The sequence below is a fragment of the Acanthochromis polyacanthus genome, chromosome 21 (assembly GCF_021347895.1).
Source record: "Acanthochromis polyacanthus isolate Apoly-LR-REF ecotype Palm Island chromosome 21, KAUST_Apoly_ChrSc, whole genome shotgun sequence".
Taxonomy (NCBI): Eukaryota; Metazoa; Chordata; class Actinopteri; family Pomacentridae; genus Acanthochromis; species Acanthochromis polyacanthus.
The window spans coordinates 2763297-2785068 of NC_067133.1; the positions used below are offsets into that span (position 1 = coordinate 2763297).

The 21772-nt window shown below is 41.1% G+C and overlaps 1 protein-coding gene across 1 annotated transcript in view; it reads right to left on the minus strand.

The window, feature by feature from the left end:
- Positions 1–266: 266 nt before the first annotated feature.
- The window catches only part of wizb (WIZ zinc finger b), a 41096-nt gene continuing 19590 nt past the window's right edge, over positions 267–21772 (minus strand). The window contains exons 13-19 of the mRNA XM_051941482.1: positions 20703–21074; positions 18325–18900; positions 18038–18249; positions 8154–8409; positions 5067–5232; positions 2784–3131; positions 267–2677 (exon numbers count right to left, since the gene is read on the minus strand). Coding sequence (XP_051797442.1) covers positions 2620–2677; positions 2784–3131; positions 5067–5232; positions 8154–8409; positions 18038–18249; positions 18325–18900; positions 20703–21074 — 1988 coding nt within the window. The 3' untranslated portion in view covers positions 267–2619. The remainder of the gene's footprint in view (positions 2678–2783; positions 3132–5066; positions 5233–8153; positions 8410–18037; positions 18250–18324; positions 18901–20702; positions 21075–21772) is intronic.

Sequence of the window (21772 nt, forward strand, 5' to 3'; positions counted from 1 at the left end):
TTTAAAGCCACACTGGTGATGTTTTGTTCTGGAAGGCTGTCCTAAATTAACTGTATTGTTTTGTTTCTATGCTCTGCGGTTAAGCCAATTTCCACATTGCAGTTAATTAATGTCCTAACCAACTTTTCACTGCTGTCTGAGCTCGCATACATGTGAAATCTGGTTGGAATTAACAACTAAAGCTTGCATTGCAGCTCCCCCTGGTGGTCAAAAACGACAACAACCAAATCATCGAGGTGGGAAACAAAGGACAATGATTCAATGTGTGAAATTGAAATCACATTTATTGTTTGTTCTGGAGTTGATTCACTTAAAACTTAACCCTTTTGTGTACAGTACAGTTCTTTCTTTGACTGCATCGTTTTCTTCTTCGTTGTCATTGTCGTCTCACCGTCGTTTGACACACTCGTACGCTCACACACGCACACATCCACGCAAAACAGCCGGTCGCACCAGCCGAGGCTTGATCAGGCGATCCTAAAGGGGAACTCTAACTGCTCCGGCCTCCGATTCAAACCCCTAAGAGGCGACAGCAACGTGTTACTCTGTGGCTGCAGAGAGGGAGGCTCGTATCTCACCATGCAAAGTGGTCCCCTTTAAGGCCCGCTTATTAGAGTCCTTTGATACCAGGACGTGACAATCACATTAAAACGTTACCCTCGCGTTCAGTCACTCAGCGGCTCCCCGGCCAGCAACATTCTCACCAGCACCAAAATGTTTCAGCTCGGAGAGACTAACAGAGAAAATAAAAAATACTCTAAGGTTCACCTTGCGGGACTGCAAATACAGAAATGCACAGAGCAATAAAAAATACATAGCATCAAATGTCGAAATCAAAAAATCACAATAGAGGGATTAAGATCACTTCTTTTTCAACTACCTCGCTAATAGAACTGCCGACGGCTCTACTAGCATCAACAGCTTCTTAAGTACATGTAGTTATATAGTATGTATCTATACTCCATAAAAGGGTCGGGGTTTGGATCGAACAGTCAAACATGGCCGACACCGGAACAAACTCTGAAAAGGTCGCCAGCCTACATGGACCCTTTAGGGAACGCTTCAGCTCTGGGTTGATATGAACACGCCGAAGCAACGTAAAAAGAACCAGAAAGAACCAGACTTCAGCCTCGGGAGGCCGAGGTCAGACGTGTTTGTGTCTATTTGGACTGAGGGCTGACAGTTCTCAGGAGCCCCTGCTTGAAATCGAGTTTGGTTTGTGTTTAATTGGAATAATCTAACCCTACAGTAACAACGTGAGTCCCAGGAAGCCGCTCCAGTAGCCCGAGTCTTTAAAACCGGGGAGAGTCGGCGGTGTGTGGAGTGGATGCAGATCACCGCCGGTTCGGTCCGTCGTTCAGTGTGGGGGCCTCGGGGAACTCGGTAGCTGTGCAGAGTTTCCTCCACCATCAGGTCCAATGTAAACAGCTTTTACAGAGGCAAGACAAGGAAGTAAACAGACTCTTTGGCACATCCTAACACGACGATGGATGCATTTAAGTCCTGATCAGACTAAAACAGACAGACAGGCTCCCACATTTAGTTCACTTTGAGCTAAGGAGGCGTCTTCCTATCAAGCAGGTTTACTTTGCTGTCTTTCTCTTTCGAATGGGAAACAAAATGCACGTTTTGCTATGTATGTACACAAACATACAAACTAACACCCACACTCGCCTTGTCCGCTGACCTATTTTCACACATTCCTAAGTTATACGTTAGCTTTTAAATGACCTAGCTTACCACATTCAGATGCAAAATAATAAATAAATATTTTGGGTTACATCGAAAAAAGGCAGGAAGGAAAAATGGCAACACTGTGAGTGGATAGAAACTGAAATGTGTGACCTCGACCGCTGTGGCCCCACTTATCGAAAACCAAAAGAAGCAACCGTGCCGTCAACACCACAGCAGAAACGCCACTGCGATCGTAATATGGACCAAATGTTTGATTGTGTATGAATGTGTGCATATAAGGTATTATTAGGTGCTTTAAGCTACATTCAAGCAAAATTATGTCAATGAAAGGGGACAGTATTACATTATAAAGTTAACTAGGGGGACGTTTTCCCTTTTCGTGTGTGCTTCCACTTCTTGCTCCAATCAGAATTAATCTGCGTCAGTCCACATTAACCCATTTAAACGGGTGTTTCATTAAGTGCTGAGTGACAATGTCAACGTTAAAAGTGCCTCTTTTTTTTAACACTAAGTGTTACATGTTTAAAGTCTCAACCACGAGACTAGAATGATTAGAAACGTCGTTTAATCTCAGTCGGGACCCTTCAGTGACAGGCTGGAGCCTCCACCACGAGAAAAGGTCAACATCTCTCAGGTCTAAGCAATGCGCTGCTCATAAGGGGGAAATGTGGGGAACAGCTGTAGAAGACGGGAGGTTAAGGTTTGATAAAGGGCTACATTAACCCCTAAATCACCCAATAAATGGGAGAGGTACAGTAAGAGTCCACGGTAACACCTGGACATTCAATAAAAACAAGGCAAACACAAAACATTAGTTCATCTCTCCTCATAACCTCCCGTAATCACTCATCCTCGGAGCGTCGATAAGCCAGGAGAGCTTCGTTCCCATGGTAACGGGACTTAGTAACAGTCTAGAAAGCTGCTTCAAAGGTGCTTGGGCTCAGAGGGCTCTTTGGAGGGAGAACGCTCCTCCTGAACAACACTTTGTGAAGGCCAAAAGGAAAGAAACAGGTGGATGAATAGAAACCAGAAAAAAAACAAAAAACAAGAGCGACTGTGATGGCGGTGGGCGATGGGTCTGAGCTTACGTCGTCTGGGTGGAGAGGGGGATGGGAGTGAGGGTGGGCTGCTCTTCTGGGACCTGGACTATCTCTGTGGCAGTGACGGTGGCAGCACACTCGGCCTGGTGCGTGGGGGAGCGGCTCTTGGGAGCTGTAGTGCGGGTCGGGGTGGCAGAGGTGGTTCTGGAGGTAGAGGTGGAGGCCGGGGCCGAGGCCTGGACCACGGCCGGCTCGTCGGCCACAGCGGGGGGGTCAGCGGCGGCCGCTTTGGGAGCAGCAGACTTGTTGTAGTTCATCTTGAGGATGTGCTGCTGGAGGTGTCGGATCCAGTCCTCCTGCACCGACAGCGGCCCGTGGAACTCCACCTCACAGAACCTGAAGCAGACGGAAAAACATACTGAAAGACGGACTTTGTTTGTTTTTTCATGCACTGAATAATTCAGAGTTTTTCTTTTGGGCTGGTGAAAACAAAGCATTCAAACGACACATTTAGGCTTTTCTCTTGTTTGTTCCCTTTATTTATTTACATTATATTGACCACAGACTGAATAAACATCTATTTTTTATGTCTAAAGAGAACATTTCTAGAAAAAAATACAAAACAAATTAAATGAAAAAGTAAATACTCAATTGAGTGAATTTCATTGTGACACCCATTTGTACAAAATATAACCTGAAAATGCTGGTTTCCAATAAAAACACATGGAGTGTTGCTCTATAGAGTCATGGAAAAACTTATTAGCCCACCTTTGTTTTCTTCAATTTCTTGTTCATTTTCATGCGAGCCATGACCTGCTTCATTCTCCCTGTTCCACTCAGACTGAAACAACCCCAGATCATCACTGATCCACCCCCATGTTTTGCTGTAGGGGCAGACAGTCTGGTTTGTAGCTTCTCCAGGCTTCCTCCTAACCAGTAAGTTGGCTGGAGTGGGCATCAAGTGAAAACTGGATTCATCAGTGAAGAGAACCTTAGCCCAATCATCAGCAGTCCAATCCTTGTGATCCCAACAAAGAGTAACCGGCTTTCCTCTGCCTTTCCTTGATGAAGGGCTTCTTCCTGTCCTGTGTGGCTTCAGACCAGCTTCAACAAGTCAGTTTCCAACTGTCCTTGCCCAACAAGTCACATTTCTTGACAGTGTTCACTCATTTTTAAGGTCCCTGGAGGTCTGATGATGATTCCTGACACAGGAACGGATGAGTGTCGGTCATCTGGTGGGTAAAAGACGTTTCCTGAGTTGACCACTTAGCAGTTTGGTAGAACCATGTTGGACTTGTTCTTTCTTGGTGTGATGAATGACTGTCTTTGAGATCTTCAGTTTTTTCTCTACCTGTCTCTCACTCATTCCAATTTCCAGATTGCCAAGATGGCTGCCTTTGTGGATTCACATAATTGTTTAGTTTTAGGCATTATGTGAGAGCTGAAAACTTCTGGCTTGTGCTATGGCTTGAACGTCAGCAGGAAACCACTGTAGACCTTTACATGTGCTGCTGATGACATGAAATGTCCTCTTATATACCCTGGAGATACAATGAAACTGAAGCAGGTCAAATAGGACATAAAGTATGATGGAATCAGCTGCATTTTTTGTTGTGTTCATTGTATTCTTCAGGTAATATACCTTTAGTGATACCAAGTATTAAAATGAACAAGAAACTGAAGAAAACAAGGGTGGTCTAATCATTTCTCCATGACTGTATACATATATGTCTTCTTTTCTGGCTGTTACGGCATTTTGTTGTTTAGGGAGCGATATAAAGAGAAATCCAGAATAATGCTCACTCACGCACACAATATGTAATCCAAAAGACCACATGCATTATTGTATTCATTATAATCGACTTGCTAAGTGAGCTGATTGCACCATTCACCTGTAGTGTCCCCTCTTAAGCTGGAAATCAGGCCACATAATGCTGCCGGTAATCAGGAAAAATGACTGCAGTGTCGACCGTGGATCGAGCAGCTTCTCACACAAAGACACAAAACGCAGTCCGATGCTGCACTTGTTTCCCTCGGGAGCCGCTGATTCCGTCAAAACTTTTGTACTGCGGTTTTATCGGACCTTAAGCGCTCGTTCGTTCGTGTTGCGCGAAAATCCCAAATGGTTCGCTATCCTCAATATAGTGCATTAGCAACTAAAAGTGGAGTACGGCTCGGCAGGGGGTGGAGGTAGGGATTGCTGCTCGGGGATTAGGGGACTATTTAAAACTTAGCCAGACTGTTCTATTAATGCCACAGTCTCAAAAAATTCTAATGTAAGAGCCCTTTCTCTGGGGCGTTGGAAAGAAGCAGCAGACGGGTTTGACTCACCGGCACTTCAAGGTGTAGAACTTGCCCACCAGCTTGACCAGCGGGTAGGATGGAGGTTTGGGCACCAGGGCGGGGACGGTGCCTGTGCGCGGGGGTTTAGGAGGGCCGCTGTCCCTCTCTGCTCCATCTGGACAAGACGGGTGCTTCAGGGGCCGACGCTCAAAACCTTAGCGGGAGGAGGAGGGAGCAAAGAAGGTCGATGCAGAATAAAACTGCAGCAAAACACCGTGTATGTCAGAGCATGCTCAGTCAGTAGAGGTAATTCAGCCTCTGAACGCTGATAAGGTGGGAGTTTTCTTCTTCAAACCCAGCAGATGCATTAATGTCGTGCTTTCAAGGTTAATTTTGTGCAAATATTAATCCATCAAATGTTTCAGTGCGACTCCTTACACTTCACTTCAAAAGACAAAAAAAAGAGAAAAAAGCACGAATGAAACTCAAAGTCGAAGAGATAAAAGACAAAACTGTGACTAACAAAAGGCCAGCACGGTGCAGTGCCTCCAGCATTTCATTTATTTCCCCTGATGTAACATCTCACTCTCTGTGTTTTTGTTTCTCGTTGAACATTACAGATTTTATTTGGCTTACAGGGTTTACTCAGCCAGCTATTGTGAACGTAGTGTGTGCATACGTTATAATGCAGAGACTCCACTTAAGCCTCCTGTTGTCTTCATTTACGAGCACCAAAAAATATCGTTTCCTGTCCAATCCGGCCTGTTGGACGATTTTGTAAAGTGTAAAAATTACAGAGAAGATATTAAGTACAAGTTGTAAAACTGTAAATTTTACATAATTTCTAGACCATGACAAGATGTTTTGACCATCAAGTAAAATACTATATTGCTTACTTTTAACATTTTGTGTCTCATTTTTGTAATGTCTTGTGTTTTTTTATTGTCTGACTTTTGTTGTTCGTCTCATGTTTTTGTCATTTTATTTCTCTTTTTTCTCGTGTTGTTTCTTTTTTGTCTTGCTTGTCTCGTTTGTCCATTTTTTTGTCATTTTGCAACTTTTTGGTGTAATTTTTTGTCTCGTTTTTGTCGTCTCATGTTGTTTGTCTTATTTTTTTTTTTATCATTTTTCGATCTCATTTTTGTAAGATTTTGTCTTGTTTTTGTTGTTTTTTGTCTTTTGTTGTCTGACTTTTGTTGTTTGTCTCATGTTTTTGTCGTTTTGTTTTCTCGTTTTTGTCGTTTTGTGTTTCCTTTTTGTCTCACGTCTGTTTTTTGTCTTATTTTTGTCAGCTTAGTTGCTGTATATGGTCGTCCACATCTGGAATGAAGATGGGGTTGTAAATGCTCACAGGGTTTCAGAATCAGACTAATTCCTGGGTAGGTTTTCTGTGGGTCAGACGAGGAAGAATTGAGAAAGTGAGGGATAACCTTCTTAAACAGTGTTGATTTTTGACAGTTTGGTCGATATTTGTGCGATACTTCTGTCAATGAAATAGGAAATGCTCTTTTAAGATGCATTTTTTCATTAACTTTTTTTGCCCAGAGTTACTTTTGTAATGATTAATACAAAAACATTCCCCCCATGTGGCTCTTAGATGCTGCTCAGATGGCGCTAGTCTTTGTAATTGACAAACAAGAGAGAAACTGAAATTAAAGTATCGATCTTATTACTCTGGTATCGTTCAATATCGATACCAACGCTGGCATCGATATTGTTCATATTTGCATCGATCTATCCCCCTCCAGCTGTTAGAATGGTGCTGTGAAGTAAAACCAGTGGGTCAAAATGCTTTTTAAGATTTATTTTTCAGCAAAGTTGTAAAATCTTATTTTATCAGATTTGACTGGTGATTCCATACATGCAATTTTTATGTCCTGTCACTCACTGAAATGACATTTATGACTCCCTCCTCATTCATGTAGACAGGAGCCTGGTCTTGTTAGCCCAACATAACTGCCCCGGGGCTTGAACATGATGTCAAACTCAGGTATAGCGCTGCCAGGGCAAAGGAAACGAGGCTTTTTTTCTCAAAGTGGGAAAATATAATAGTCACAGTTTGCATTGTCCAACTGAAATTCCACAACATTTTAAAGTTCTAGAAGACCTGACCATCACTGAAGTGTCTGTCAACCAAGACAGTCAATAAAACAAAATGGTCAGACTTGTTGTATCGACATTAAAGACGATTGATTCACGATGTCAACTCATGCATGAAGGAACATGCAAGAAGGCGTTCCACCTTAAAGGCTGTCAGTAGCTGAAGGCTGTCTTACAGCGGCACAGGGGAATACTTTTCCTCTAGTGTATATAGTCAGGTTGCAACATGTCTATTTAATAAAAGCCTTGATTAGGTTATTGCCTTCCAGTGCGCTATATAATATTTTTTAGATACTGTGCCGTCTAAGACTTCTGGCACAAAACCCAAGTGCCGGAGGAAAATGCTTACCATCGCAGAAAATTAGAAAATTACATCGGTTCAAGAATGTAGAACGTGTTTAAGAGCATAGGAAGCGTTTAAAGGAGTCTGGGAAGGATGTATAAAGCCTTAAAATACACATAAAAAATATAACATACGGTCGCTACTTCGCAGATTTTCGTCTATCCGGGGGGGTTCTAGAATGTAACCCCTGCGATAGACGAGGGAACACCGTTCACTTTTTTTGCTTGAATGTTTTCCATCTTTAATGAGTTGGTACCAGCTGAATATTTTCAATATGTAACCACTTTTGTGCATTTTTATATTAAAAATAGCGTTCAGTTTAATGTTTTAGTTTATTAGTCGTATTCTTCTTCAAATAAAAATAAATACATAAAGACTAGGGGCAGCTGCGGCACCAAGATTAAGTCTCTGGGCTACTGATCAGAGGGTCAGGGGATCAAACCCCAGTATTGTCACTACTGGGCCCTTGAGTAAGGCCCTAAACCATTCCTGCTCCTGGGGTGTTGACCCAAATTCACAATTCTGCAAAAATGCATTCATGACAAATAAAGTCGTCTTCTAAAATGAACTCAAAACTGATTTTAAATATGCACACAGTGATATTTGTGGCCATCTTGACAATAATAAAGCCTACAGTATGTGATCCATGCAGGTGTACATGAGAGCTAAACATATGCTGTGTCCTCACGTACCTCTGGGCAGGCGGACGTTCAGCTCGCTGCGTGCCACCTGTGCTTGAAGCGGGAGGCCGCCGCCGCCGCCGAGCCGCGACAGGCTGGGACTGCTCCGACCGGCTCTGATGGGAACGGCCTGGAAGTTGGTACCGGCTTCTCCCTCTGCGGTCTTGGAAGAGCCCTGGCTGACCTCATGGCTCAGTGGCCGCACCAGGCTGACAGCCAGAGAAGAAGACCACTGAGAGGAGGAGGAGGAGGAGGAAGAGGAGGCCTTCTGCGATGAGAATGGGAGGACATGATCAGAACCCAGTGACGCAGTGAGAGGTGAGCTGCTCTTCTGGAAGATGGAAAAAATGAGCCATCCTATCAGCAGTACATTAACAGAACACCGACATGTCCTGGTGTGCTTACTGTGGCACTACAAAGAACACAGTGACACGAGAACGGTCACCGAAATGCTCGACAACACAGCGAACACAAAATACCTCTTTCGACATTTTTTTTTTATCATATAACTCTCAAGACAGATTGATATAAAAAACATGAAAACATGAAGTCACAGCCTGCAAATCATTAGCTTACCTTGGCACAAAAATGAAAACAAAGGTTAGTTAGCATAGCTCTGTGCAAAGGTAAGAAAAACCTACCCATAAGCTCCTCCAAAGCTTACAAATTAAATTTTTTTTATTCAAAATTTTAAACCAAAGAGAAAAGAGCGCAAATTATTATTAAGTATTAGTGTCTTTGACTCGCCACCTTTACCTGACAAATCGTCGTCTCCAAGTTATTGGGCTCTAGTAATTTCATTTGGTTTACATCCATAAAGCACCCACAAGTCATTCTGAGGAGTTTGGCTTTGCAACTAATCAGTGTCTCAGGATAAACATTAGTACCATCCACAGATGAAGACAGGGTTGTAAACGGTGGAAAAAGATGTGGATAAGCTGACTGAAATATGACATTTGTGCTCGTTTCATCCAGCTGTACAAGTGAATAGAAATGATGGCCGTTAGCTCTAATAGTTGTGATTATGTAATAGATTCAAAAGGACTATCGTGCAGCTGCATATAAACACAAAAGCTGCATCAATCTCTTCATCCACTCTGCGATAGAAAGGTAAATAATGTGAAAATATTCTTGTAATTTGCTGCAGAATGCCTTTAAACAGACAACAGCAGCAAGGTCACTGATAAAACTGGTCTTTGAAACAATATATTACTCTGTATTTGTTTGATTAACGTAGTAGGTTTTGTGATTTCCTCAGGTATTTTGGAAAGTATAGTATAAATATATTCTTTTAACTAGCCCTGCTTTGTTGCATTAATTTCTAGCTATGCTAATCCTGACATTTTTGGGTCCATTAACCAACTCGGTCCTGTGTGATTATTTTTAGTGTTTGTTTTGTAATAATTGTGATCTGTTAAAGCTGTTTTATCTGATCTGAAATTAAGAATATGTATCTGGACAGTTATATATATTTTTTCCTCTAAAAGTTTATCATTTTAGCATTTCTTTTATTTGAGCTCATCTAATTCGGGCTCTTTTTTTTGTTGAGATTTGATGGCTTGTGCAGTTCCACATCCACAAGTGGGATGTTTGCCACCTCACATTGTACATTTCTTTCTTTTATACCAGAACACAGAAAGTCAAACTGTTCCTTTAAATCACAGCAGACTAATGTTTCTGGACATGATTGTCATTCCAGACTGTTAGCATTTAGGCAGCTACACATGTTTTGTTTTTTGGCCTCTGTCCTTTAGCACATTCAGCTTTAATTAGAGAGGGTTTGTGTCATTACTGAAACAACTGTGTGGGAGATAAAACCTTTTTAGCACACAGCTCCTAAAATGCCGGGGGAATCTGATAACAGATCCACATGAATTAGAAGAACTTAATTCAATTAACAAAATTAAAAAAGATATTTAGTGCAGAATCAGAAACCGCCACAAACATTTGTTCTAGTTTTGTATGTTTTTGCAGATGGTCTGCTCTCATGTCTGCTTCACCCTCCTCTCTTGCACCTCTTAACTCCTTACAGCGACAGACAACAAGGAGACAGACAAACTCCACCTAATTCTAAATAACTCTCAGCTCGGATCCACGTGTGAGCTCTTCTGAACCGACTCGCTGCTGCTGCTGCTGCCCGGGAAACGTTTAGTAGTGACCAATTACTTTTGAACCCGTGCAATTATGGGCACTGTGTTAAAGGGCCTTTATCTCCCACTCGGTACTCTCGGTGCTGACGTAACTCGGCTGGAATGTGCTGAAGCACTGAGCCTGAAGGACAAAATATGTCTAACTGTGCTCACACTTACACTACTTACAGTCTGGACTGCACATCTAACTGTAGGATCATGTTAATCAGATAAACACGGTACAACACACCGCATGCAGCCGTTACTGCTGATCTTTTAAGCACTAGTAGGAGTATAATTAACACATGAGCACATAACAGTTAACAGATGGATGCACTGACTTCATGAAAACCATGAGATGCATTTGAAAGCATCTGGACCCTGAGCTGAGATTGTTTTTGCAGAAGAAAAAGTCATTGTTGCAGTGGATTGTTTTACAGACAAATCTCTGTATAACTACAGTTTCACTGCAAAAACTCAAAATCTTACCAACTCTACTTGTCTTATTTTTGGTCCAAATGTCTCATCTCACTTCGTTTAAGATAAATTCACTTAACAAGTGGCATTTCAGCAAGATGGAGGGACTTGTTTAAAGATCTTAAATATCTCGTTAAGTCAAACAATCTTGAAATTATCTTGTTTTAAGTCAAATTTTACGAGAAAATTCAAAATAAGTTTAGCCCTCGTGTCGTCCTGTGGGTCAAATTGACCAGTTTTAAAGTTTTAAAAAGTGGGAAAAAAACATATTTTCACAGTGAAACTTCAGATGTCCACATTTTCAACATTTTTGGGAAATCTTTGAACATTTGTGGTGGGAAAAAAAGAAATGATAAAAATGTTTCTTAAGAACATTCACAAAAAAATTAACCAAAATCCCGCGAATTTCGCGGGATTTTGGTTAATTTTTTTGTGAATGTTCTTAAAGAAAGTATTAGAAGTGTTGCTGATATATATGTAATCACTTTAGATATTTTTAGGATTTTGTTGAAGATTTTTGCTCATATTTTGAAAATATTTACAAGAATTTTTTTGCCAAATTTGGGGGACTTTTCTTAACATAAAACTTTTAAGGAATTACAGGAATTTTCTTCCTGAAGTTTTTGCAAATTTTCAGAAATTTGGTGAATTTTTTTTGCTGAATTTTTGGGATTTTTTGAGACAAAGAAACAATATTTTCTGGTGCCTGTAAATGAAGGGGAGGGTTAAGACATTTCAAATTAGGAGGTTACATGAATTCGAAAGTCTATTTTTGAGTGAAAAACTACTATTTTTTTTAGCATGTCTCGCTTATTTTAAGACACCTAAGCTTGACAGTCCTGGTAAAATAGAGCTTAAAATAAGTTTTCCCGGCTAATTCTAGGATCTCAATATTCTAAATATCACATCTTATTTCAAGAAGCCATTTTTCACTTGCTCTATTTGCAGATTTTTTCACCTATTTCAAGGTAAAAGTTCCTTGAAATAAGTTTTTTGTTCTTGTTTTAAGAGGAGCATTTTTTCCAGTGTGCATATTTTCTTGATTTTTTTTAATCGAAAGTACAGACGCTGATTCAAAACAGATGTGTTGGAGTGTGTCTGTGTGGCAGCTACTGTCCAAGAAATACTGTGGCACATAATCCCCATTAAACCAGTTAAGCTGAGCTAACTGGTTCCTGGCTGCAGCCTTGCAGTCTGCGCATTTGGACAACTCTGGACGCTGATTTTTGGAGTGAATACAACACACAAAAAGCAACCTTTCTTCAAATGTTAAACTTTTAAAGCGTAATTATATCAGCGTCGTCACGAAAAGAGTCGCATTTGTGTGGAAATGTGAAGGCCGGAGTAAGAGGTGTCCAAGGAAACTGCACGTCTGCCGGGCGGAAAGGCAAACACTGCACATTCCGCCGAATATCAGCAAATTTCTGGCTGCAAATGTCACACAGTCAGTCAAGACACAGAAAATGAAAAGAGGCTGGCTCCTACAAGAGGACAATGAGCCCAAGCAGCCCTCAAAATCCACCGTGACCTACTTCAAGAAACACAAGCTGAAGCCCTCACAGTCCTCTAACCTGAACTGAAAATCAGACGGGCTCCAGTACTGTATGGTTTTACTGGCAATAATGCAGATTTATACGCTATAGTTCGTCAGTACTGCCAACTCTCTTTGCATTTATATGTTTTTCTGTGCTCTGCTTTTGTTCCCCTTGCGTATGTACAAAGGGAATAAAGAGCAGAGTGAAAAAAAAGAGATAAAATCTGAGATGCTTGTGTGCGCAACATTGTCTAAAAATATCTCCGAAGTCGAAATGATCTGCAAGGATAGAAAGATTCTTAACTGGCTACGAACTGCGTTTGAAAGCTGTGATATCTGGCAAAAGGGTGTGACTAAGTACTGACGCTGAACGGGGCCCAAGCTTTTCCACATGCCACGAATACTGTTTGACTATTTTTTATTTTTGAGCTGTGATACATTTAATGCCACTTTTATTATAAATTTTCAGATGGGCTTGTATTTAATTGATTTTACTGAAGAAATCAACTAAATATTGCTTACTGGGGCCCAAACTTCTGCATGAAACAACCATCCTGTGCATTTCAGCTGCACGTTTTATGGCATAATTCGAAGCATTAAGGGCTGCCACAGCAATCTGACAATCAACCACTATTCACTAATTAAATCAGTTTTCCCTCACAGCGCCCACACCAGCTACCTTACTCGCGTTGGTTTTAATAGTCATGGTCGTAATTGTGCTTTTTGTGGTTTACATCTGTTCATGAAAACAAGATATCATAGCAGAAGTTGTCTGAGTGTGGGTGTGAAACATGCGCTAATATAGACTTTTGTTCGTCGGGTTGGTGACACTCCACACTGCACTTCTCCGTGGCATGTGGTTATTATCGGCTCACAGAAGAAGTAGACGTGTGAAAGGATGTGTTTGAATTTATTTCTAAGCCTATATTAGATAGGATACTGAAAATAAAAGAGATTGGGGGAGAGAGAAGGGGAGCGACTTTCAGCAAATACTCTGGGATCCGTCACAAAGGGTGTATGCACATGACCTCAGCTATCGGATATGTTCGAACTCGTGCTGGAAAATCAGCTTCCAGACCAAAAAAAACTGAAGTCCTCCTGGTTTAGTGATCACGAAAAATGTAAATAATGTAAAACTATCTGCCCGTGTGGATTCTCAGTCATCCAGTTTGTTGTAATTGTTGATGCTTCAGTGGTTTGGTTCTTGAAGACATTTCAGCTCTCATCCAAAAGGCTTCCTCAGTTCTAACTGACTCCTGCATGTACAGTCGTGACTAAATGTTTACGTCTTTCTAATGATTGATGTGGATTCGAGTTTCTAATAACTCTTAATTTGCTTTTATGGACTCACTGAAACACTTGTCTCAAAAAAACATGACAGATTTTGGTTCTTTCATAGATTACGGGAAAATCTGCTCGGTCAGAAATATACATTGAGAACAGCTAAAGTGTGGTTCAATGTCTCTTGGCCCCCTTTTTAAACTCCACTAGGTGCTTTTGACAAGCATTGGTTGTGTCCTTGATCATTTCTGTGAAACTATCCGCATCGTCTCAGTCATGCAGTTTGTCGTAATCCTTGGTGCGCGAGTGGAAGGAACTTCTTTTTGGTCACTTTTCATCCAAAAGGCTTCTTCAGTTCTAACTGACTCCTGTATTTACAGTCGTAACCAAAAGTTTACATACATCTCTCTAATGATTGGTATGGATTCAAGTAGGGTGGGGTGATAAATCGAATTAATTCTCATTTTTAAAACCTGACGATTTGAAAATTTGCCAAATCCTAAAATCGAGACGAGCTTAAATATATAACAATACAGATTCTTCTTCTGCCTTTCACGACATGTGCACTGGCGTTTGCTTCCGCCTCTCATCTCCTTCTGCCAAAACACCCCCACCCCCGTCATGGCGGACAGAACAGCAGACGAAGAGTTGGTCGTGAGAAAAGGGCCTCATGTTACATCGATTATATGGAAGTGGTTCGGCTTTGACAAGACTGACACAGAGCAAACTACAGTCAGGTGCAAGGTTTGCAAAAGTGCTGTGAAAACGAAGAGTAGCAGCACAGCTAACCTCTTTCAGCACCTCCGGCAGAGGCATCCTAAAGAATGGGAAGAGTGCTGGCAGCTACGGGAGTGCGGCATGGCTAGCACTAGCCATAGCAAACAGACCGCAAAGAAACAACAAAAATCGATTAAAATCGTAATCGTCCAAGATGACTAAAAAAAAATCGAGATTTTACTTTTTGGCCATATCGCCCTAGATTCAAGTTTCTAATGGCTCCACTATGATGGACTCGTTGAGATACTTGTGTCTCAAAATGACATCACAGATTTTTGTTCTTTCACAGATTTATTAGAGGTTTTCTGGGAACATGGGAAAATCTGCTAGGTCAGAAATATACATGCAGAAGTGCTAATGTGTGGTTAAATGTCTCTTGGCTCTTTTTTTTTAAACCTCCACTCGGTGCTTTTGTCAAGTGTTGGTTGTGTCCTTGATCATTTCTGTCAAACTCTCTGCATCGTCTCAGTCATCCAGTTTGTAGTAATCTTTGGTGCGTCAATGGAAGGAACTTCTTTTTGGTTATTGAACACATTTCACTTTTCATCCAAAAGGCTTCTTCAGTTCTGACTCCTGTATTTACAGTCGTAGCCAAAAATTTTCATACATTTCTCTCTCATGATTGGTATGGATTCAAGTTTCTAATGGCTCTACTATCATGGACTCATTGAAACACTTGTGTCTCAAAATGACATCACAGATTTTTGTGCTTTAGATTTATTAGAGGTTATCTGAGAATATGAGAAAATCTGCTAGGTCAGAAATATACATGCAGAAGTGCTAATGTGTGGTTAAATGTCTCTTGGCTCTTTTTTTTTTAAACCTCCACTCGGTGCTTTCGTCAAGTGTTGGTTGTGTCCTTGATCATTTCTGTCAAACTCTCTGCATCGTCTCAGTCATCCAGTTTGTAGTAATCTTTGGTGCGTCAGTGGAAGGCATTTCACCTCTCCTCCAAAAGGCTTTGTCAATTCTGACTGACTCCTGTATGTACGGTCATAATCAAAAGTTTACACGCTTGTTTTTGATGATTATGTTTGACCCAGCACATTTCGTCATTTTAAAAAGACATCTTCAATAAATCAATTAAAGAAAACATGAGCTTTTTTATGAGAAAGACAAGCATTTCAATGATTCCATCAAAGATGATTAAGCTGCAGGAGAATTTGGAAATTCAACCATTATATGCCCGGTTTTTATAAGCGTATGGAAACTTTTGTGAACAATTAGAACTGGTGTAGCTCAGCAATTACACACATCCCAGTGCTCTTCAGATGCAGCAACACTCCAAGACAAAAACCAGTTCAAGATAAAACACCCAAACACAAGCCGAACAATGCATATGCTGCCCAATGCAGTGAGGACAGCACAGACTTACTGCTATATATTATGGCTACAGCAAATGGGTGACAGCTTCTCACAACAAGACTCAACGGTCCACCTGCATACAAAGGATAAGGAATGCTCCTCAGAGGACAGCAATGCATGACAAAGGAGACAGATGGTTTGAGAGAGGAGTCAAGGAAGCCCACCATTCACACCTTGAGGCATGTGAGTCCTGGCCATCAGCCATGTGGTTTGGGGTGACAATAAATAGCTGAGTACTGAGAAAGCCTTCTGGATAACAGGTGAAACATCTTCAACAAAAAGACAGCGTCCGGTTCTACGAAAACACCTGGATTGCCCACATCATCACAGAAACATTAAGCTGCTGCAGCAACACGCAGCCAGCTAATTTTAATCTACTAATGTCATTTAACCTAGCATCTGTGCTGTGGGGGGATTTATATTTATTATAGCCAACATTAGCAACCAGAAGAGAGACACAAAACTGGAAATGGAACAAACTAAAGGTGTGTATATGAAACAATCTCCTATTATTATTTACCCCACTCAGGATCCAGGTTGATGGACACCTTCCATGCTAATTTTATCATTCTTATTAGCAGTGAGGCCACATCACACGATTTCCAGCTCTGCTCTAATCAGCCAGAACGAAAACACCTGAGTGGGAGGGCAAAACTTAAAGGAATGTCTGAGCAACTACAGTTTTAAAGTGCTTTTAAATGATCTGACATTAACTTTTTCTTTCTAAATTTCCTCAGTTCACTTATGTAATATTAAATATTCTTCTTCTTTTTTATATATATGGTTAGATGTGTGCATTACCTGAGATGTAACTATACTAAAGATAAAGATAAACTTTATTGATCCCACGGTGGGGAAAGTGAATCGTTACAGCTGCTCCAAAAGAAAAACGTATAAAAGCAGTACAAGAAAAAACACAGTGCAAAAATTACAGAGAACATTATATACAGATGACTCTTTTTTTAAATACTATGTAGAAGACTGTATACAAGAGGACGAGGTATCGGTTATTGCACATAAATAGGTGGAAAGCGTGTGTAAATTGGGGGGAAATAATCATAAATAATCATAATAAATAGTGATAATCTAGTTTTGGCAGGTTTAGTTCATGAACTCACGAGTGTAATAAGGAAAATCAACATTATAATAACTGACTTTAAAGTTATTTAACAGGAAAAATGAGAAACTTTCTTTTCTTTTTTGTTTTTTGTCCATTTTTTATCATTTACAAATTGAATGCATTTGGGTTTAGAATTGCTGGTGGGGAAAAAAACATGACAAATAATCTATAATAGACAGTTTTCAATACGGTCTGACAACTACCAGTGAATTCTTTTAACAATTAATCTGCTAATCATCTTCTCCACTTAATGTTTTGGTGTATAAAACTCAGAAAAATGGCGATTACAATTCCCTAAAGCTCAATATATCGTCCTAAAATCAACTGTTAGGCGTTTTCAGGCTACTATCACATAAGACCAAGAAAAGTAGCGCTTCATTTCAACAATCAGCTTCGCTAATTGACTAATCAATTAATGGTGGCTATTTTTAATCATGCCTTCCTTCACTACTCGGTGCTTAGATACAAGCCTGGCAGTCTGCTTCTGTGCTCGGTGTACTTCTCCGGGATGAAAACCCTTTTACAATATGATTACAAGGACATTTAAAAGGTAATCCATTCTGTATGTGTGTCACATCACAGCTCAGGGAAAAGGTGTGACTGTGACGCAAATGCACCAGAAACTAATTCAGCAGGGGGGAAAAAAAGAAAAAGAAAACATACATTTTCTTCTATCAACAGCATGCCATAATTTATCTGAAGATGAAACATAAGCTGCCAGGCACCCTGGTTACTATGGCAACACCCAAGTCAATAGCAGAGTTGTTCTGGCATCTGTCCCCACAGTGATTTTTTTTTTCTTTTTCTTTTTTTTTTTGCTGGGTGTAAAGACACAGGATCTACAGTAAGGCTCAAAGCTGTGAGACAACACGTCTGAAGCTTTCCAAGACACAAAATGTCTGTCGTGCCACCAGCCGAGGCTTGTTAGATCTCCAAGCATGACGCCTATTCAAAGACGCTGAGAGGAAAGCGAGTGTGTCAGAAGAGCAGCACAGTGGGTTATGATCTTTTATTGTATATCTGTTTAGCTTCTGTGGAGTTCTTTCACTGATATTTTTTCTGTGGGGGGAAAAAATGACTCACCAGCAGCGACGATAGGTTTTTGCTGAAGCGCCAGCGGCCAAACACGAAAGCGAGCAGCTCTGTTTGTTAATAAAAACACCTGAGCCGGTAAACCAGAATGAATTACCAACAGCCGACTGCCTCTCCTCACCTTCTTGAGGGTTGAGCGGTTACCCTGCATGTAGCTCCGGTGCATCTCCAGCACCTTCTGAGGCCTGCTGCGCATCCAAGCGCTCAGCGTCTCGATAGGCGATCCGTTTACACACCACTCAGTCACACCGAACTGCCGCAGGTGGGCTCGCGCGTGGCTGGCTAGAGCCTTACGGTTCTCGAAGTAGAAGCCGCAGAGCTCACAACTGGGATCTGAAAAATACGAGCGAGAAGTAAAGGGAAGATCTCTCTCAAAGATGGGACTTGGCGTAGCTGGAAAAAACTCACCTTGGTGTCCGTGCTTGTCTGGAGAGGGTTTTCTTTTGTAGGAGAAGTCATGCGGAAGAGGCGAGAAAGTTTTGAGCTGATGTGGCGATGAGTGGGCAGCCTCCACCGACTGGGCCTCCTCAGACAGAGGCCTCTTACCCAGCGGAGACATCCTGAAGAACTTCCCTGCAGACGATGCAGCAGATGAGCCCACGGACCCCAAACCCTGCTTGTGGAGCCTGGACCCCGACTGCAGCAAACTGAGAGGAGATTTACGGTATTTGGAGGACTGGTAACCGGAAACGATCAAACCCTCGGAGCTGCCGGCGCCTCCCGCGGTCTCCCATGGAGGACTGTTGGCTCCTCGGCTCGATTCTTTCTTCACTCCCTGGTCTGAGCGAGAGGAGCCGCCCACCCCTCTCTTGTGCATGACCTCCCTCAGGGTGTCGATGGGCGAGCCGTTGACCGACCACTCGGTGATGCCCATCTGTCGCAGGTGGGAGCGGGCGTGGCTGGAGAGCCCTTTGCGATTCTCAAAATATTCCCCACAGAACTCGCAGCGGATATCCCTCGTAGGCTCCACTTCATGGGTCATAGCTGAGGAGAGAACAGGAGAAATGTCCACTTTAATGCTAGTTTTACCACGATTTTCCATCCACCTTCCATCTGTTACTGAATTTACACACATGTTTTGGAAGTTTCTGTTAAAGAAAAGTTGGAGGTGACATGAGAAGACGAATACACTGTAACCAGACTGAACACAAAGTGAAGCACACCACAAAAACTCAAAATCTTACCAAGTCTGTTTGTCTTATTTTCAGTCTAAATGTCTCATCCCACTTGATTGAAGATAAATTCACGTAAAAAGTGACATTGAAGAAAGATGGAGGGACTTGTTTGAAGACAATGCATCTTAAATATGTTGTTAAGTCAAACAATCTTGAAATTATCTTGTTTTGAGTTGAATTTTACAAGAAAATTCAAAATAAGTTTAACTCTCTTGTCATCTTGCCGGTTTAAGTGACCCGTTTTAAAGTTTGAAATGCGGACAAAAAAATCTATATTTTAACTGTGAAACTTCTGATGTCCACATTTTCAACATTTTTGGGAAATCTTTGAACGTTTTTTGGTGGAAAAAAAGAAATGTTCAAAATATTCTTAAGAGAATATTATAAGTTTTACTGATATACATGTAATTACTTTAGATATTTTTAGGATTTTGTTGGAAGATTTTTGCTCATATTTTGAAAATATTTTCAAGAATTTTTTTGCCAAATTTGGGGGACTTTTTTTTTTATTTTTTTTTAAAGAAAACGCTTAAGGAATTATTGGAATTTTCTTCCTGAAAGTTTTGCAAATTTTCAGAAATTTGTGGATTATTTTGCTGAAATTTTGGATGTTTTTTCAGACAAGGAAACAATATTTTTGGTGCCCATAAATGAAGACAACAGGAGGGTTAAGACATTTCAAATTAGGAAGTTACATGAATTCAAAAGTCTATTTTTGAGGAAAAATCTGCTATTTTTAAGCATGTCTCGCTTATTTTAAGACACCAAAGCTTGACAGTCCTGGTACAATACAGCCTAAAATAAGTTTTTCCAGCTAAGATCTCAATATTCTAAGTATCAAGGTAAAAGTTCCTTGAAATAAGTTTTTATTTCTTGTTCTGAGAGGGGCATTGTTTTTTAGTGCAGGTAGCCCGGCTCTGTACAAACGTAGCAAAATCTGCCTAACAGCACCTCCAAAGCTCCCTAATCAACATGGTATGTCTTGTTTTTTCTAAACTTGTGCAAAAACATAAGTGCAAAATGATGGTTTTATGCTGGGTTATGTACAGGATTATTTCTTGGCTGCGACCAAGTTGCTGCTGGCTGCCTGGAAACTGGTCCTAGCCAAGAAATAGCTCAGAACATACCCTCGCGCACTGCAGCTAATTCAAAATTAAACAAACAAGACATAGCATGTTAGGAAAAGAGCTTCTGAAGTCCTCAAAAGCTACATAAAAGTAGCTTAACATAAAAGTTTCATTCAGAATCCTCCCGTCTAACATTTCCTAAAGTCAGAATGTGAATTTTCAAACCAGAAATGAATTGGCTGAGATAAAATTGGTCAGGTTGCAAATGATGATGCTGGTACAGAAATGGCTGGTATTCACCTTCTCGTTTAACTGAGCAAGAAAGTAAATAAGTATAGCTCCTGAAATGTCACACCGCTCCTTTTGTATTGCTCAATAAGCACTAAAAATAAAAACTGAATTCAAGTTACCCAGGTTGAGGGGGAACACGTTGTCAGAGCTGCTCCAGCTGGAGTTGAGAGATTCAGCAGAAAAGCCTCCAGATCGCCCAACAGTTCCAGGTGTGGTGACCTCCAGCTGCACCGGCTCCGGTTTCATCTTGAGAATCTGCCCGCTCGGGACGACGGTGGAGCCGAGCCGGACTTGGACGCCGCAGACTGAGCGGGACTGGAGGGCCGGGCGAACGCGAAGGGCAGGCGACTGAGGAGGGTGGCCGAGGGAGACGAGGAGGCCGACAGAGGGGAACGAGGGGGTCCTGGGGAGGATGGAGGAGGGGTTTTGAGGGGTTTTACAGGAAGGGCGCAGGGCAGGCCCCGTCTTGTAATGATCTCCCTCAGGGTGTCGATCGGGGAGCCGTTGACCGACCACTCGGTGATGCCCATCTGGCGCAGGTGGGAGCGGGCGTGACTGGAAAGCCCTTTGCGATTCTCAAAATATTCCCCACAGAATTCACAGCCTATTTCCTTTGGAGGTTCACCTGAGAGATAAGAAGATTAAAGCATTTTGCAACATCAGATCATATATTTACAACAGTTATGTTCCACTTCTTATGGAGGATTTATCATGTTAGACAACAAGATGGTTAATCTATAACTGAGGGACTTTTGAAGTCCATGGGATATATCTTGCATATATTTTTATTAAAAGTAGAAAAACTAATGCTTTTTTATGTTTATTATGATCATGTCTTCACAAATTCCATGATCATCTATTATGGAAACAATCACTTATTAATGAAAAATGATGGATATCACTAAAATGTCAACTAAATAACCGTCCAAATTTAATAACAACCACCTTCTAATTAGCTAAACAACAATAAAATGAGCTTATTGTACATGGCACATGACCGGCTCCAAATTTTATGGATCTGTTTTGGCATTTTCTGTCTCGTTTTGTTTAAATTCTCAGTTTTGTCGTTTTCTGTCTCATTTTTGGTGTTTTGTCTGTTGGGTTTGTCATTGTGTGTCTCGTTTTTGACATTTTGTATATCAGTTTTGTCTTATTGTGTCTTTGTTTTCATTTTGTGTTTCGGTTTTGTTGTTTCGCGTCTCATTTTTGACATTTTGTGTGTTGGCTTTGCCGTTTTCTGTCTCGTTTTTGTCACTTTGTGGCTCAATTTCTAATAAAAAAATGACTTGATATCACTAAAATGTCAACTAAACAACTGTCCCA